The sequence below is a fragment of the Canis lupus genome, chromosome 25 (genome assembly GCF_048164855.1).
Source record: "Canis lupus baileyi chromosome 25, mCanLup2.hap1, whole genome shotgun sequence".
NCBI classification, from domain to species: domain Eukaryota; kingdom Metazoa; phylum Chordata; class Mammalia; order Carnivora; family Canidae; genus Canis; species Canis lupus.
The window spans coordinates 24,962,373-24,981,807 of NC_132862.1; the positions used below are offsets into that span (position 1 = coordinate 24,962,373).

The window sequence follows — 19,435 nt, forward strand, 5'->3', positions numbered from 1 at the left end:
AGCTTTTTAACCTTTCTTTACTTTGCTGTCTTCAGTATTTTACTAGTGAGTATAATTCTACTTTTTCTTCTTTTTTAAAAAACATTTTGAAAACTGGATATGTACTGAAATTCAAAAAAGAAAGTTTATGGATTGTTTGATTTTCGGTTTTAATAGTGCCTTCTATGTGGAAAATTCACAATAAGAGGTTAGCATCCTGTTTAGAGTTAGATTAAGTTTTTTCTGTCCCAAATTGCTCCCAAATGGAATTGGCCACAAAAAGAAACAAATTAGGATATGCTCATTATAGACTGTTTCTGTTTTTAATGTCTTTGCTCATAAAATGTTACTATAATTTGCAGCTGCTGTTCACCAGTAGTTTGCCGCTAAATGCAAGTGATTAGGAAGTATGTGTGCCAGATGCTCCATTTATAATGCTCTATTACAAGCAATATTGGACTCTTCTGTGGTAATAAAATGCAATGCTGTGATTTTAAGGCATTTTCTTCATTATAGAACCATATATGAAGTTACAATGTACTAACTGAAATTCGTCCTTATATTTGGTTAGTTTTCATTAACCAAATTATTTGTGTTAATCTTTAAATGTATTGTTTTTTTTTTATTTTAAATTGGCTAGTCCCTTCATTTCTTGTTACTTTGCTTTAGGACTCACAAGGATGGCTACATGGCTTTTTCTTTTTTAACATTGACAAACTGTTGCCTTGTAAGAATATAGAATATAGTGGGTTATAAAAAAAAAATAGGTCCCTGGAAATGAAATCAGAATTTTAAATTAAATGTATGGGTATGACTCAAAATGTTCTCTGAGCGAAGTGAGTGAGACATAGATAGACATAGAATATCCTCTCAGTTTAGGATTAGAATCTGGAAGCTCTGTGTTGACATTTTAAGTTGCATCTAATAAAATACATCCCTCCCTATAGATGTCCCCTAAAGTAATAAAGCAAATAGAACTAGTTGGCTTATTTTTTATCAATCAAGTTTAGAGTGTTAAACTTTTTCAGAAGTAACATGAAAATGTTAATAAGCATTTTGAGAAATAACATTTTAACATGTGAAGTTAGATTCAAAATCTGTTGTAGACCAGTATGTCTTTGCCTTCCAGAGTACATTTATTTTGAACATTTCTTTATCGTATAGACAATGTGCTATTGAGTAGTGAACTGATTTAAAATTTATTTTTCAGATGAACCAGAAACTCGAGATGCGTGGTGGGCAGAAATCAGACAAGAAATAAAATCACATGCTAAAGCATTAGGCTGTCATGCTGTAGTGGGCTACAGTGAATCAACTAGCATCTGGTAAATGATAATAACTTGATTTTCTAGATGCTGTAATTTACAGATTGTCATCTGAAAGGGTAAAAAATTTATGCAAGTATAGGAAAAAGAATTATGGAAAGTAAACTTTGGAGTACATTAGACTGGGGTCCACATGCCATTTTTACCAGTTAATTGCTTTGAAACGGGAAAGTAACTACTCCTCTGAGCCTCCATTTATATGTTGAAATGGGGATGATAACCACCTATCAATTAAGACTATTGAAGAATTAGATGAGAATTGATACTGGCACATAGCAAGAATTAATTTTAGGCTGACTTGACTTTATGACCCCACTGACTCCTTCTTCTGGAATATTTGGACCCTTGATGTGTTGTAAATGAACTGCCATTTGTCTTTTAAAGTTTTTCTGTAAACTCTGTCTTCTTTTACTAATCGTAGCTTAATTTTCTCTTCCATCATCCTTCCTAGCTCTGCCAAGTTAGGAAGGGACTTCCATACTCTTACTCTCAATTCTTTTCTCTTCTACCTTTCATTTGAACCACCTCTCTTCCTTTAAAGGCCTTGCCATTCTACAGTTCAGACTTTCCTACCTCCAAGCATTCTTATGCCTTTCTTAATTCTTTGCTATCTCCTGCAGTTGAACATGATTACCTTCCAACAGCTTGACCATGTGCTTTCTTATTCTCAAGTCCTTCTCTTTCCCCCCATTTAACTTTCTGTATTTTTTAAAGATTTTATTAATTTATTTGACAGCACAAGTCGAGCAGAGAGCCCAATGGGGGCTCAATCCCAGGACCCAGGAATTATGACCTTAGCCAGAGGCAGATGCTTAATTGACTAAGCTACATAGGCACCGCCCTTAACTTTCAGTCACATTTTGGACCTCATTATTGCTCAAAGCTGTTCCCTTTTAAAAATTTGAAACTATAAGTATTCACTTTTGGACCACAACTTAATGTTTTCCACCCATCTTGTTTGTACATTTACACCTGCTTTGTTTTGACTCTTACCTTAACCAAGACTTTGCCCAGTTTCTTACTCAGGTTCTGAGTTAACTTGCTGTCATTGATGAATCCTACTTTTAGCCCCTCAAAAAGTTTATAATAGATATCATCTAGAAACCATTTGACCTTCTGCTGTTTTTATTTTTCCACCTAATCTTGAGTAATTCTTACTGTCAGCTGTAACATGGGTAATTCTCTTGTTCAATATAGTGGTCATTATTATTAGAGAAAAATAATTAGACTCCAGTAAAAGTAGATATTACAGAGCCATGCTGTTTCTTCTTCTTAGGGCCCTTTCTTTTCCCTTGCAGACCAGGTATGATATCCTTGGGCCTTTCTGTCCCCATTGTAGCTATTCTACTTCTGCTAAACTAATAACTTTGTTACACTTTTCCCACCCTACTCCCCATTGATAGCTTGGTTCATTCATAGATTTAGTGCCCTATGCTTTCAGGTCCTAGTGTTACGGTTTTAAAAGACGTTAAAAGGTGGTTTTTGTTCATTTGTTGTTTGTTTTTTTTAAGATTTTATTTATTGGGGCACCTGGGTGGCTCAGTGGTTGAGCATCTATCTGCCTTTGATTCAGGTCATGATTCTGGAGTCCTGGGATCAAGAGTTGCACCGGGCTCCCCTCCCAGAGCCCGCTTCTCCCCTGTCTATCTTTCTGCCTCTCTGTGTCTCTCATGAATAAATAAATAAAATCTTAAAAAAAAAAAGATTTTATATATTTACTTGGAAAGAGAGCAGGGAAAGCGGCAGAGAAAGAGAAGTCAGGCTGAACACAGAGCCTGACTTTGAGGCTCAATCCCACAACCCTGACATCATGACCTGAGCTGAAATCAAGAGTTGGATGCTTAACGAAAGCGCCCCTGAAAGACATAGTTCTTGTTATCAGATTCATATTCTACTGGAGGATTTTGACAAGTTTAACACATTTTATGACAGAAATATCCCATGATGCTATGGGATCCAGAGGGATCCAGAAGTAAGATTAGAAGAAAGTGTTAATAAAGTAACTGAAACTTTAAATCTCAGGGGAAGAGTGTGAGTTATATAAATGAGGAGGCATGAAGGGAATATTCCACGCTAGAAGAATAGAATGTGAAGAAGGCTAGTGGTGTAGATTCAGAGTGGCAGGAGATAGGTCGCAGATGGATGCAAGGGTCTACAGAAATGAGTCAATTTATTTAGGAGTTTGAATTCACCTGATATATCAAGGCTCCTTTTTTCTCACTGGACCTCAAAAAATCTTTGTATTTAAATCTTAACTTTACTAATTTTTTGTTGTTGTTGTTGTTCTAGTCCATCCTATTTACTATTACTGGATAAAACTCTTTGAAGTGGGCAGCCCGGGTGGCTCAGCGGTTTAGCGCCACCTTCAGCCCAGGGCGTGATCCTGGAGACCCGGGACCAAGTGCCACGTTGGGCTTCCTGCATGGAGCCTGCTTCTGCCTCTACCTGTGTCTCTGCACCCCCCTCCCCAATCTCTCTCTCTCTCTCTCTCTCTCTCTCTCTCTCTCTCTGTTTCTCCCATGAATAAATAAATAAAATCTTAAAAAAAAAACAAAAAACTTTGAAATGTACTTCTGCCCTCATAGTTCCTTAATTCAGTACTTTTTTTTTTTTTTTTTTTTTTTAATTCAGCACTTTTAGTGGCTCCACATTATTTCTTGACATTCTCAGTGCCCACTTGAACATTTTGAGCCTGGCCTCTCTCTACTCAGTGACAGATCAAGTGACCATTTGTTTCATGTCCTTTCAGGCTTCTGGTTTATTTATACTTTGTTTCCATCATTTTGTCCATAGGCTGCCATTTTCTCATTAGCTTTGGGTGATCTCATTCAGTAATTTTGTTGATTATTTAAAATTAGGTGATGGTAGTAAACTATTACGTAGTTTAAGAATTCCAAAGAATTCTTTGAAAATTACTTTTTATTCTGCATTATAATGATGTAGTTTAAGCTCCATTTAGTATATTTTGGATATTACTTGTTTCAGATACCTTTTGTTATTAAGTTTAAATTAAGCTTAGCAATATTGATATTGATAATTACATAAATAAGCTTTTAAGGTAAACTTAAATTAAGGTAATAAACTTTATTTATTTTTATTTTTTATTTTTTTAGGTAATAAACTTTAATATGCATTTATAGAGTACTTTAATATAGTTTTATGGGTTACTGCTGAATTCAGCAGTATAATTTGTTGCTATTTTCATTTTGAAACATTCCTGTTATAAAATCTTAAAAAAAATTTGTGAAATATTCCTGTCTTTATCAGTTTTAACATATTTTAAAGAAATTTATTGTCATTAATATTATACCGTTTATCTTATACTTTTTAAGTAATAATTCTTGCTCTTTTTGTTTTAATAATGTTATATTATTTCTATTTTTTGTTCTAGGATAGGAGATAATCCTATGATATTATTAATATTTAGTGGAGTCTAACTTGAATTTAAATTGTCACCCTCATAATCATTTTGATATTTAACATTTTCCAAAGCTAGGTTGCCTGCAGATATTAACTATTTTATATTTTTTTCCTTTATAGTGAAGAGGTCTGTATTTTATCTGCATCCGGCACAGCAGCTGTACTCAACCCTAGATTTCTGCAGGATGGCACCGTGGAAGGCTGTTTGGAACAGAGGTTGTCATGGCAGCCTTGCTTATTTTCTTTAAAGGCAAAAAAAAGGAGAAGTTGATTTTTAACTTCACAGCCAGGATAGTTCTGTATAAGGATGGGTTACAGTGGTACAATGTAGAAATCAGGACCAGACACTTTACTAATTTTTACATAACCTGTAGCAACATAGATGAATTGAATTCTGCATTATATGACACACATTATTATAATTTTCTGAGTATCTTGATAAAATACATGTCTGACTCTCAAAGAATTTCAAGTATATATTTTTTTGTCTGTGACAGTATAAAAATTTTTTTTATTTTTCTCTTCCTTTCCTTTTGTCTTACCTCTGGCATAGAAAAAGGTCATGAATAGTATAGGTCAGAAAAGGTTAGCAAATAGTATAAATTTGCAAGTCTCTGTATAAGAAAAATATTCTGGCTCAGGTAGGCAAACAGAAGACCTTGGTTGGTTTCTTCTTTAGTTTATATCAAAAATGGATTTTGACTGTAATATATTACAGAGCATTGAAAGTCATCACAAATAGGAAAATAGAGGTGCAACATTTTGAAGTATATTAAAAATCAGAGTGTTCTATTGAGAAAACTGCTGGCTGGTAAGTTGTCCCAGTGTTGCAATATAGTTCTCACACATGTCAGTAGATTTCTCTTGAGTAGATAGAAGCCTAATAGAACAAATGACCTTCCCCTTGCAGATTGATTATTTTTGTATTGTGGCTTGGATAGATACAATGAATTCTTTTATATGGTAATCCTGTGCAACAGATACTGTCCCTATCTGTAAAAGAGGAAAATGTCTTTTTTCCTGCTATAAAATTATTTCTGTTTATAAGAATTTGAAAAATAATACAGGAATAGAAGGAAGAAAACATGCTCCATGATCTCAGTATTCAGAGACAATCCCTTTTGTATATTTCATATTTCCAATTTAAATACTTCTGTTTTTATTCCTATGATATTATATCACTTATGTTCAAATTTCTGTGAGATAGTTAGTTAAAAATTATTCCAGTTTTCATCCTTTCTTGCCCCTTTGTAACAGGGGCTTTGATTCAAACAAACTGACCTTAGAATCTGAGGTCTGCTACTAAGTATTTACTATGGCTGAACAAGTTACTTAATGTCTCAGGTTGGTTTCAGACCAAGAAGAACTAGTTTTTGTTGCTGTTTGCAGCAAACAAAACAGGGATGTTTTGTATTTTGGGGAGGGGTGTGTTTAGCTATGTTTTCTTACTTAATCTTCAAAGAAAAAGAGCCTTTGTTAGTAGATATTGTTCTGGTTTTATAGGGGAGGCTCTGAGAGGTTAAATGACTTATTCAAGGTCACACAGCTCTGTTTAGGATCTATTTGACTTCCCTGTTACTTCTAACGTACTAGAATGCCATCTTAACAATAAAAGAATAATACCTGAGAGTAATTTGATTTAGAAGGTTATGGTGGATCAATTCCGTGAAATAGTATGTACAAGGAATCTGCAAGAAGCCTGACTCATAGTATAGTATGAATTTCCTTTTCTTTTTTAATTTGTCCATTTGCCAAGGTTCAACTTCAAAAGGTTGCTTTAGATTGGAGCAAATTGAGAATCCACATCTTTCTAGAGCCCTAGAAGGTGTAGCTGTGTGAAAGTCTGGAGTTCTCCATGAAGCTTCCTTCTGCTTCCATTTTTGTTCTCTGAATTTCCTCAGATCTGATGAGTGAAAAAAATACTTAAATCATTCAAAAACGAATTCATAGCCAACATTATTATAACAAACATTTCACAGTGATCGGGAAGGTTGTGTTATCATTTCTGGTTTATATAGGATATGTATATTATTTGTGAAACAGGTATTATGATTTCTCAAGAAATGTTAAAGCAGTCATTGGAAATTAGAAATGTCAGATTATGCCTATTTTTGACTTTTAAATTTTTATTATTTTATTTTAAAAATATTTTTATTTATTTATTCATGAAAGCGGGGGCGGTGCAGAGGGAGAAGCAGGCTCCATACAGGGAGCCTGGTGCGGGACTTGATCCTGGGACTCTGGGATCATGCCCTGAGACGAAGGCAGACGCTCAACCGCTGAGCCACCCAGGCGTCTCTTGATTTTTTAAGTTTTTAAATAGGTTTGTTTTTAACCATAATCTTTTTTTTGAAGTTGTTAGATTGTCTAGTTAAAGAGGTTTTTTTCCCTTGGGAATTTTTTTTATAATTGTATTTGAGTTATATTTGTCACAGTAGGAAAATGTCCCCCATATCCAACCACTTGTTTTTATGTTCTATCACAAAGAACAAGCTTTGGGATAATAGTGGCTTTTGTCAGGTGGGACATCCTTAAAAATATGAATTGATGGAATACTGTGACTACTTGTGTAAGTCTTATTTCTCATATGGAAATGTATGATTTGCATTTGATGGTCATCTTTAATTCTTAATAGTCATAGTGGTACTCTCATAGCTTACTGTGCTAGAAGTTGTGTAGTTTGTATACAAGTACTGTATGTGAAAAATAGGTTTTTGAGAAAATGCATGGAATTTTAAAAAATGCTTCATTTTTTTCTCTTGATATTTCATATAGGCTAGAAGAAAATTTGCCTGCAGGCTGTGGATTTTGCCATATACCATATGATGAACTGAATATGCCATTTCCAGCTCATCTCACATACTGCTATAACTGCAGGAAACAAAAAGTTCCTGATGTTCTCTTTACAACTATAGACCTCCCAATAGATGCAACAGTTATTGGAAAAGGCTGTCTTATTCAAGCAAGGTATATTTGTGCAAACTGTATTTGAGGTCTCTGAAAGTGTATGGAGTATGGAGTCAGATCTGTTTTTTACATGTCTTCTATGCTGTTTCCTACGGGTGTGATCCTGGGCAGGCTGGGCAATGATACCCGAATCTTGTATTTATTTAATCACATGGAAAATTGGGAGAAAGAATATCCTCTTTATAAAACTAAAATAAGTTTATATGTAAAGACAATTTTAAACATTTAAATTCTGTACAGATGTTTATTATTTTGAGGATTACTAAGTAACCTGTTGTGGCTCTGTTTTAAGGATATTAAATATGTAATACATTTTAGAAATTGATTTTTTTTTCTTTTAAAGAACAGTGCCATGCATGTAGTGTTCCTTTCATTATCTCATTTAGCTGTTAACAGTTCCTTTTAAAATGTGCTGGAGTAGGAAATGCTAAGTTGTGGTTGACATACAGGAGCAGCTATAACTGTCTAGGTCACTAACAACTACCAGGTTACCAAATCCATTGAACAGTTCTGTCCTCATCTTCTCAGCAGCAGTCACACAGTTCACATCATTTTCTCCTTCATACTTCTTTGACTTCATAGTACTCCTGGCCACATTCCTTGAACCCCAGCTTTTTCCTACCTCTATGTATAATCCTCAGTCCGTGTTGATTTTCTCCTTTTCTTGATCCCTGAAGGGCCATGGGTCTGGACCCTCTTCTCAAAGCTCTCTCCCCAGTTGAACTCATCAACTCCGATAGGTGTGTGCTTTCTATAAGTCTGTGACTTCCAGATTTACAACTGTAGTCCAAACTTTTTCTGAGCTTCAGGCTTGTATACTTTCATACTCCATTTTGAAGTCTTGTAGGCATCTCATATTTGTTCCAAATTGAACTACTAATTTTCTCCACTTTTTTCATATTAGCCTTCTTTATTTTAATGAACGATCAATCACTCTATCCAATTCTTCATGCCAAATATGGTGTTCTTTGACACTCCCCTCCTGCCTAACCTCTCTCCATCAAAGTTATCTTACAAAGTCATGTTGTGTTTTATTTTCAGATATAATTCTGATTCATTTACTTTTGCTTTCATCTTATATCTTAGACCTTCTATTTGGGATTGTTTTTCTTTTGCTAATATCCTTTAGTATTTATTTTGGTGGGTCTGCTGGTGGTAAATTATCTATGTTTGCTTATCTGAAAATATTTACTTACCTTGAAGAGATATTTCGGGCTGCCATTTATTTTCCTACAGCACACTAAAGATACCCTTCCCTTGCCTTCTGGCTTTCATTGCTACTGTTGAGAAATAACCTATTAGATTAACTTTTATTCCTTTGAGGATACCCTCCCCCCCCTTGTATATGTGCTATTCTATTTGTCTTTGGTTTTCTGCAATTTCCCTATGAAATGTTAGGTATGGACTTCTTTTATCTTAATTGCTATATATTGAATTTCTTGAATCTGTAGATTATTTCATGTGCTTTAGAAAGTTTTTAGATACTAGTTCTATGTTTCATCTCCTCTCAAATACTAGTTCTATGTTTCATCTCTTCTCTCTTCTTGATACTGTAAAAATGTTAGACTTTCTCACTGCTTCTTCTAGGTCTGTTATTCTCTTGTCTGTATTTTCTATCTTTTTGTTTATGTCATATATTGGATATTTTCTTATCTATCTTTCAATTCTTTAATTTTCTCTTCAGCTATCTCTAATATTATAGTAAGACCAATAATTGGGGATTTACATTTTTGACAGTCTATTTTTTTTAGAGAGATTTTATTTATTTATTCATGAGAGATACAGAGAGGCAGAGATACAGGCAGAGGGAGAGGCAGGCCACCTCACAGGGAGCCCAGTGTGGGACTTGATTCCAAGACCTCGGGTTTATGATCAGAGCTGAAGGCAGACGCTCAACCGCTGAACCACCCAGGTGTCCCTTGATAATCTATTTTTATTTCTAGATGTTTTATTTTTTTATTTTTATTTTTTCAAATCTAATATTAAATGTTATAGCCTGTCACTGATTCTTTAACAGATAATTTTAATAACTATTTTTTTGTATTCAGTTATTTCTTTTCATTATTATTCATTGTGTTTTATTTCCTTAGACTGTGATAGATTCTTAGGAAGTTGCAAAAATGGTACAAAGAATCCCATGTACCATACTCCATTTTGAAGTCTTGTAGGCATCTCATATTTGTTCCAAATTGAACTACTAATTTTCTCTTCACCCAGTTTCCCTCATTGGTGACATCTTACATAGCTATAGTAGAATATCAACTAGGAAATTAACATTGATGTAATACTAATTAAGTATCCTACAGACCTTACTCAGTTTTTACACTTTTTTAAACTTGCATTCATTTATGTATTTGTGTTTATTTGTAGTTCTATGCAACTTCATTCCAAAGTAGATTTGTGTAACCACCACCATAGTCAAGATGCAGAACTGTGTTCCACTACCACAAAGAACCTCCTCATACTGTCCCCTTATGAGGACCCTTGTCCTGGTCCTGTGATGCTTTTAAGAAGATTCTGAAAATTCATAATTTATACAGTTTATTCTTTGTTTGTTTTAGGTAGAAGGGAGTTCATGTTCATCAGCAGTTTTCAGAGTGTCATCCCTAGAACAATCATCACCATCCTTGGGAGAATTTATAGAAATGCAGATTCTCAGGCCCCCCTCCAGACCTATTAAATCAGAAACTCTAGGGATGGGGGGCTAGTAATTGTTTCTTAATGAGCTCTCAAGCTAAAGATTGATAACTACTAGCCTAAACAGTCCAGTTTACAAGTTTGGGGATCTTTTCTTCATCTTTACTGCTACGTTTTTAGTCTAAGCTCTCATTGTCACCTAAATTGCTTTTTGGCTACCATCCCCTCATTAATTCTGTTATACTTATTCCATGCTGTGTGTAGTAATATATACGATATCTTAAAACATAAATTGGATCATGTTACTACTTAAAAGCTATCTGGACTTCCTCATTGCTGGTAGAATAAAATCAGACTCCTTACCATGACCCTTAAGCCCCTAACATGATCATGCCCCTGCTTAACTGCATCCCCATCCGTACTACTCTCACACTTGCTCACTTCATTTTAGTGTCGTAGTCTCTTTTTGGATCTTCTAATATGCTAACCCCATTCATAAGTGTCTTTCTCTAACTCTCCTGGTTCCATCTTGATTTTATGATCTCAGGCCAGATCATATGAGGCCTTCTCTCTAGTTTATTCCCACTTATTTTCACCTGGTTCATTTTCTTTAGTTCATGTCTAAAGAAAATGAACCAGGTGAAATAAGTGGGAATAAATGATTCTTCAACATAGTCTGAGGCTAACTTGTATCTTTGCTTATTCCCACTCTCCTCCACTGGAATATAACTGCGAGAACAGGAACTCTGTGTTTTGTTTATTGATCAGTGCTCACCATCTAGAACAGTGCCTGGTACATGGTAGATACTCAGGAAAGTTTTGTGTGCTTTTAATGAGTAAATTAATTTTTTTTGCTATACATTCATATGACCACATGGAGTTATGAAACCTCTAAGATTTTAAAGTATATTCTCTAGTGATTTTGATGGGTATTTTCTTCATTTCTAGAGATTTTGAAATTTTTCTTTTTCATTTATTAATGTAGGACTTTTAGCAAAAGCATACACAATGAAAAAAATGGCAGAAAAGATTATTGATATAACTTAATAAGCCCATTTGAAACAAATATTTTATCAAATACACTTACAGAAAGTTTTAAAAATTGTACAGTTTTTAAGATGGCATCAAGAATACCATCTAGTGGGCAGCCCCAGTGGCTCAGCGGTTTAACGCCGCCTTCAGCCCAGGGCATGATCCTGGGGACCCAGGATTAAGTCCCATGTCGGGCTCCCTGCATGGAGCCTGCTTCTCCCTCTGCTTGTGTCTCTGCCTCTCTCTCTCTCTCTGTGTCTCTCATGAATAAATAAATAAAATCTTAAAAAAAAAAAAAAAAGAATACCATCTAGTGACTAACTTATTTTCCTTAACAGATTATGTCGCTTAAAAAAGAAAGCACAGGCAGAAGCAAATGCCACAGCTATCAGTAATCTGTTGCCATTCATGGAATATGAAGTACATACACAGCTAATGAATAAACTAAAACTGAAAGGAATGAACGCTTTATTTGGACTGAGAATTCAGATCACAGTGGGTGAAAATATGTTGATGGGCTTAGCGGTAAGTTTAGATGTTTTGGTTTGGTTTTGTGATTCCGGTAGTTTAGTAGATTCTGTTTTGTGTGATTCAAAGAGTCTTTTAAAAGGACTTATTTGAAGAAACTGGTATTAAGACCTTGGAGGGTTGGGGATATTATAAGAAGTAAAAAGTCTGATAATAGGCTTTTACATTTATATATGAATCACTGTTTAAAATTAATATATAAAATTTATTTATATTTATATTATTATATTCTGATCATAATCTCAGTAGTCAAATTTCTGAAAATTATCATGTGTAGCTTATTTAGTAAGTTGGTCATCATTGTTCTGTATTTTATTATTTTTTACACATTGCTAAAACAGGATTTTTCCTCAGCACTGACGTTTGGGACTAGAAAACTATTCATTGTTAGGGGCTGTCTGGTATATTACAGAATGTTTAGCAGCCACCATGGCCTCTGCACACTAATGGCTTCCCTTTAGTATGACATCCAGAAATGTTTCCAGACATTACTAGATGTTCCTTGGGGGCAGAGTCACTCCTGAGTGGGGAGGACCACTAGGCTAAAACAATCTTTAGTTATATGGAGAAAATTAAGCAATACATATAAAACTCTGCCTACTGCTGGATAAGAAAATGTTTCATCATAAATGTGCACCTATGGTCAACTGTGGAATGTGCAATAAAGTATATGTTTCTTTTTCTTTTTTTTTTTTTTTTTTTTTAAGTTTGTGTTTCTTAAGTGTTGATAAATTGTGAGGCAGTAGAGGGACACCAGTGTGGCTCAGTGGGTTACGCCTCTGACTCTTGATCTTGGCTCAGGTCTTGATCTCATGGTCGTGAGTTTGAGCCTGCATTTGGCTCTACCTGGGCATTGAGCCTACTTATAAAAATAGAAAATGAAAATTCATGAGGGAGTGGGACGCTCTTTATCTCAGCTTTACGTTCACTGTGACTTATTAGAAAATAAATTTTGACTACAAGTTGTCACTGGGGAAAGCAAGAATTGTCTTTGTAAGTCATCTAAGACCCAGAGAACTAGATGCCTGCAAAATACATATTTATCAGGTAGAAACTGATTCACAGTATTTATGGAAATCCTCTCCTATTTTAGACACTTCCTTAGCCAGGATCTTCATCTGTGACACTGGCACTTTTCAAATTGGAATTCTCTGCCATATTTCTGAGATACATAAAAATTTAATTTTAAGAAATATATAGAACTTGGATTTTTTTTCCTCAGTATGCATTTGTAGATAAAATGCTAAACTATTTCCTGTTCATACATTTACAATTATGTAAATTTCTGAATGTAGGGGTAATTGTGTGGTAAAGATAAACTAATCAGGTAATCACGATTTTTTTAACAAGAGAAATTTGCAACAATTAGTTAAAGTAGTCTGATTTATATTAAAATTTTTGATATCTAGATTAACTGAATAAAGTGTTCATTATAATTCATTCATCTAAAAACTCACATGCTTAGCAATTATTATAAATGTATAATTTGGACTGAATATAAAACTAGTTATTGGTGGGTGTCTGTGGGAACTAAGAGCTTGATTCAGATTCAAAGATTTAAAAAGCATGGTGGAGCGCAGCCTGAGTGGCTTAGCAGTTTAGCGCTGCCTTTGGCCCAGGGCTTGATCCTGGAGACCGGGGATCGAGTCCCACGTCAGGCTCCCTGCATGGAGCCTGCTTCTCCCTCTGCCGCGCTCTCTCTCTCTCTCTCTGTCTGTCTGTCTCTCATTAATAAATTTTTAAAAAATTCTTAAAAAAATAAATAAAAAAATAAAAAGCATGGTGGCAAACATATCAAATACTTCTAATGGTTGAGCTCTAGGGAACTAGTTTGTGATACTGGTGTAATTTTTTGATGCCTGCCTGAAATATTGCCTTTTCTTATTCTTGCTGATCTTTTCCTTCTTGACTACTAGTGACACTCATTATATACTGTTTGTGATTTTGATCTTTGTGCTGTGGTTTAGCTTGTGCACTTAAATCTCAAGGCCCTAAAGGGATCCCTGGGTGGCTCAGCGGTTTAGAGCCTGTCTTCAGCCCAGGGCGTGATCCTGGAGACCCAGGATCGAGTTCCGCATCGGGCTACGTGCATGGAGCCTGCTTCTCCCTCTGCTTGTGTCTCTGCCTCTCTTTCTCTCTCTCTCTCTCTCTCTCTCTGTGTCTTTAATGATAAATAAATAAAATCTTAAAAAAAAAAAAACCCAAAAACTCAAGGCCCCAAGAGTAGCTTCCATGATAATTGATCTCTGCCTACTGGATATCTGGCACTGTGCTACCCCAGAAGTAATGCAATATTATCTTGACAAGAGGGGCAAATGGATGCTATAATAGATTGAGACTTGTCCAAAGTGATATGATGTACTGGAACTGAATTTCAAACCCAGGTTTGTCTTATTCCAGAGTCTGTGTTCTCAACCATTCTGGGCTGTTACCTCATTAGTGAGTACAGTGAAGAACCTGTTAGAGATACTCTGCTAAGGCTTCATATGGCAGGAGGGTGTTCTGAGGTTGAGCATCAGAGACTGAGTCATAGACATAGTCATGGTCACTAATGAACAAACCAGGAGAGAGAGCTTCTGAGCATCAATGTCATCTACTGCACAGAGTTCATGTCATCTACTGCACAGAGTTCATCATAGAATATCATACCCTTTTTAGTGTGGGTTTTTACAAAATTGGCATTTGATTAGAAAGAATAATAACTCACACAGGAGCATCTGACTCTTGATTTCAGCTCAGATCATGATCTCAGTGTGTAACCCCCCACCCCAATCTCACTTGCGAGTACAGCCTCAGTCATACTCTCTCTTTAAAAAAAAATAATAACTCACACAGTTCAAAATACACAAATATCCAGAGTTAAATGTCTTTTCTTGTCTACATTCCACTCTTTCTGTGTAAACAATTTGATGTTTATATTTGTATATATCTTTTGCTTTGCTTATATAATAAGCATGTTTAAATGTGGATGTACATAGGGGTGTGTGTGTGTGTGTGTGTAAATATCGTGTGTTGTATTTCCCTTAATAGTTTTCTAGTACTGATGGCATGTGGTACAGTTAGAGTCAGAAATTAATAGTCATTTAATTAAATATTTAAAATGAATCCGTATTAAGTAAAATTTTCTTTCTTGGTAATTATGGATGTAGTGTGATATCATGAGAAGTTCTTAGATTTTAGAGTCAGAAACACATTCAAATCTCTTCTCCATGTTTATTGACAGTGTGATCTTGAGTAAATTTCCTGTCCTTCCTGAAGGAAGGATAATATTGCTGCTGATAAATTTCCTGTCCTTCCTGAAGTTGTTTCCTCACTTGCTTTGCAAAAGTTTCCCTTTTACTTTTTAATAATTTTTAATCTTTTTTTCCTACACTTTTTCAGTGCAATTTATTTTTTGAAATCATAGGTAAAAATTTTAAAGTGCAGTTGGGTATGCAGTGAAAAGTAAATCCTTCTTTCATTGCTGTCCCTCCTATTTACCCAAGGTTCTCATCAGAAGCAACCAATTCCTGTTACCAGTTATGTGTTTCTGCTCTCTTCCAACATATGTCCCATATGTGCACTGATGCTAATTATCTTTCTCCTGTAGGGCAAAGATAGTTTTCCTAAGTATGAAGACTTAAGGACTATTATTCTTTAGATATTTTTTCTGATTATTTCCCTGTTGTTTTTACAAGTCGGCCACAGGTGTGTATTTAGCAGCTTTACCTACGCCTGGTGGCATTCAGATTGCTGGGAAGACTCCTAATGATGGCTCCTATGAACAGCATATATCTCATATGCAAAAGAAGATAAATGACACAATTGCTAAGAATAAAGAATTATATGAAATCAATCCTCCGGTAAGTAAAATAAATCTATATTGTGAATATATGTTATTGTTAGGGGTTAGTTTATTTTGGGATTACCTTATTTTGGACAAATTTTTTTTCACTGTTAAGATTTGCTCTCCTCATTACTCATTTCTTTTACCTCCTTTTGCAATCATACTCAAATGTCTCCTTTTAGGGAGCTGACTCTGACTACCTGATTTGAAAATTGTCCTCTCCCATCAATTTTTGATACTTTCTATCCACCTTCTGTGTTTTATTGTTTTTTATTTCTCTTATCTGTGTGTGTGTAAACACGAGAAAATATGTTTTTGATTTTTATAACTGCTTGTTGCATACAGAAGAATGAAGCTTCTTTGAGGCTGTATTCCTGAGGCCTAGCATAGTTCCTCCTAGTAGTAGCCTCTTGATAAATATTGCTGAATGATTAAATAAATAGTTTAAACGTTCATTTTTGGTAAAAAAGAAAGATTGCTTATTTAAGATAAAAATGTGAAAGAATACCCCATTTTTCAGTTTTAGTTTCTTAGGATTTTTCTACGAGTAACTTCCGTAGTCATTCTTTGATACCAAGTTTGTAGTAGATATCACAGTTTCTCCTACTCTGAGGATGCCTTATAGCCAGTTTTAAATGAAAGAAGAAAGTGTCGGAGTTAGAATGAATCTATTTGTTTTTTATGAGTCTTTGATAATGAAATACTTATGTAAAAGGAACATGTTTGAATAACATTATTATTGTTATTTGACTTTATACACACTGTCAGAATTTTGGTTGCTTGTCTGGGACAGTGCATCTGCATTCTAGTTTGAGACTTACAGCTTTCTAGCAAAGTTAAGTTGAGAGGAATTTTAAAGATATGACCTAGAGCTACACTGTTAAGTGTGGTGGACACTGTCACATGTGGCTGTACAGCACTTGATATGTGTCTGGTCCAAATTGAGAGGTGCTATCAGTATAAAATACGCACTGGATTTGGAAGACTTAATATGAAAAAGAATGTAAATTATCTCATGAGTATTTTTTATATAGATTATATTTTGAAAATGTAATCTTTTGGATATAGTGAATTAAATAAAATTTTATTAAAATTCTATTTCTTTTTTATTTTATTATATATGAGGCTTGCTTTATATTTCTATTGAACAGTGCTGATACAGAGCTTCTTGAAATTCACTAAGAAAGTTAGTATGTTAATATATTAATGCTTAAATAGCCTTTTTAAAGCTTTCCACACAGCCCTTTACTGATGCTTGAAGTACATTATTTTTCTTTTATAATTATGTTTTGATATTTGAACATTTACTAATAGTATTTATGTCTGTTGTGGAAAATGATTTGCAAAGCTTTATGTTAGGGCCCTGTGATATAAGCTGAACTCTTTTACTTACCAGTATTTATCAACTATATGCTCCCATGCTGACCTCTCATAGGAAGTATCTCTGTATACTATTGTATTTGTATATGCTTCTGTCATGGGGCTGTTCCATATTATTGCACTTAGTTTTTGCATGTCTGTCTGTCTTTAATATAAGCATTTTAAAGTCAGACATGTTTAGAGAATGTGAATTAAATTACTTCATCTATTCAATAAATATTTATTGAGCTTCCTGTTTCAGTAGTAGATTGTAGAGGAGGGGATAAATCTGTTATGATTTTTAAAATTTCAACATATATGGGTTTCATGTGTTGAATATGATACAAAAAGATTTATCAATCTATGAATTTTCTAATATATCTCTCCTTATTTCAGATACTGAGTGCATTATAGTCTTTCAGCATAACATCTCAGAATTTGACAGATTCAGTGTAGTAAGCTACTACTCATATCACAATTTTGTCTTTTCTGTTTCTAAAACAATGTATACCTACCCTGAAAATATACATCAGTGTGTTTCTTCTCTTAGGAAAGAAAGGTAGCTCCAGTTGAAGTGAATGTACTTGTTTTTTTTTCTCAACACTGAAAAATCTTTCTAATGTAGAGCAGTAGTACCACTTAAGTGGAGATCATTTAGTCAACCAAAGGTATCAAAATAAGGTGCAAAACTTTTAGAATAGGGGATCCCTGGGTGGCTCAGCAGTTTAATGCCTGCCTTTGGCTCAGGGCATGATCCTGGAGTCCCGGGATCAAGTCCCACATCGGGCTCCCTGCGTGGAGCCTGCTTCTCTCTCTGCCTGTGTGTCTGCCTCTCTCAATCTCTGTGTCTCTCATGAATAAATAAATAAAATCTTTGAAAAAAAAACTTTTAGAATAATAAACAGTATTAGTGGTAAAAACTTCGTTACGAATCTAAGATATATTAAAAACAGAGGGGATCCCTGGGTGGCGCAGCGGTTTAGCACCTGTCTTTGGCCCAGGGCGCGATCCTGGAGACCCGGGATCGAATCCCACATCGGGCTCCCGGTGCATGGAGCCTGCTCCTCCCTCTGCCTGTGTCTCTGCCTCTCTCTCTCTCTCTCTGTGTGTGACTATCATAAATAAATAAAAATTAAAAATAAACATTGTATTTAAAAAAAAACAGATACTGGCTTTTATTAGATCTATAATGTAATGAACAGAAGCATAAACAAATTTTAAACTACTGAAAAATTAAAAAAAAGAAAGATGTTATCTGGTTGGAAGAATATTACACTCAGAGTAAAAAAAACTGATCTGGATAGGTTTGTCACTTAACTAGTTTTCAAGGACAGGCAAACTACTTTACCTCTGAACTGTAGCTCTTTTTCATTTTGTAGTCATTATAATAGGTACCCTGTTAAAATTACACAAGGCAAGGTAATTTGGGGTACAAATAAGAGAAATGAATGTGAAATTACTTTATAGATAGCTATTATGAAATAGTAGTCTTCTGTAAGGTATACGCTAGCAATGAACATTTAAAACTGCATTCTTGAAAAAATTTTAGGTTCCTTGTTATTTAAAAACATAGCTCTGTTATGCCAACAATAGTGTAGGCCTTTTTGCATTTGTGCTCACATAGTCACATTCTCCTGATAGTCCTTGTAGCCAACAGATACTTAGAATCTCTAGTTAGCATTGATCTTTGGCTATGTAATAGGTAAAAGCTTGCAAACTCATATAGGGTTACATCCTCAAAAAGATCATCATTGTAGCTACCAAAGTTTGTTTAGCTTAGTAAGTTGCATAGCAAATATCTGCATAATATATGTATTAATGTGTACATGCACACGTTTATCATATTCCTCATTTTATCATGTGGAGCTTTGAAAAATTGCCACTGGGTAAGAAAAGATAGAAAGTTAGAATCCTTTTTGGGGACTACTTTTATTTTATTTTATTTATTTTATTTTATTTTTTATTATTATTTTTTATTTTTATTTATGAGAGACAGAGAGGCAGAGACATAGGCGGAAGGAGAAGCAGACTCCGTGCAGGCAGCATAATGCAGGACTCGATCCCAGGACCCCAGGATCTCGACCTGAGCTGACAGACAGACACTCAACCACTGAGCCACCGATGTGCCCCTTGGGGACTACATTTTTTTTTTTTTTTTTGGACTACATTTTTTAAAAAATGTTTTATTATTCATGAGAGACACACAGAGAGAGGCAGAGACACAGGCAGAGAGAGAGAAGCAGGCTCCATGCAGGGAGCCCAATGTGGGACTCAATCCCAGATCCCAGGATCAATGACCTGAGCCGAAGGCAGACATTCAAACCGCTGAGCTACCCAGGTGTCCCTGGACTACATTTTTTTA

General features: G+C 34.9%; 1 protein-coding gene across 26 annotated transcripts in view; it reads left to right on the forward strand.

Annotated features, from left to right (window-relative positions):
- C2CD5 (C2 calcium dependent domain containing 5) overlaps positions 1-19,435 on the forward strand; it is a 101,368-nt gene that overhangs the window by 56,251 nt on the left and 25,682 nt on the right. For all 26 annotated transcript variants that reach the window (XM_072798685.1, XM_072798687.1, XM_072798695.1 and 23 more), the window contains 5 exons: positions 1,190-1,304; positions 4,845-4,940; positions 7,500-7,691; positions 11,699-11,885; positions 15,566-15,730. In XM_072798685.1, the coding sequence (XP_072654786.1) occupies positions 1,190-1,304; positions 4,845-4,940; positions 7,500-7,691; positions 11,699-11,885; positions 15,566-15,730 (755 nt within the window). The remainder of the gene's footprint in view (positions 1-1,189; positions 1,305-4,844; positions 4,941-7,499; positions 7,692-11,698; positions 11,886-15,565; positions 15,731-19,435) is intronic.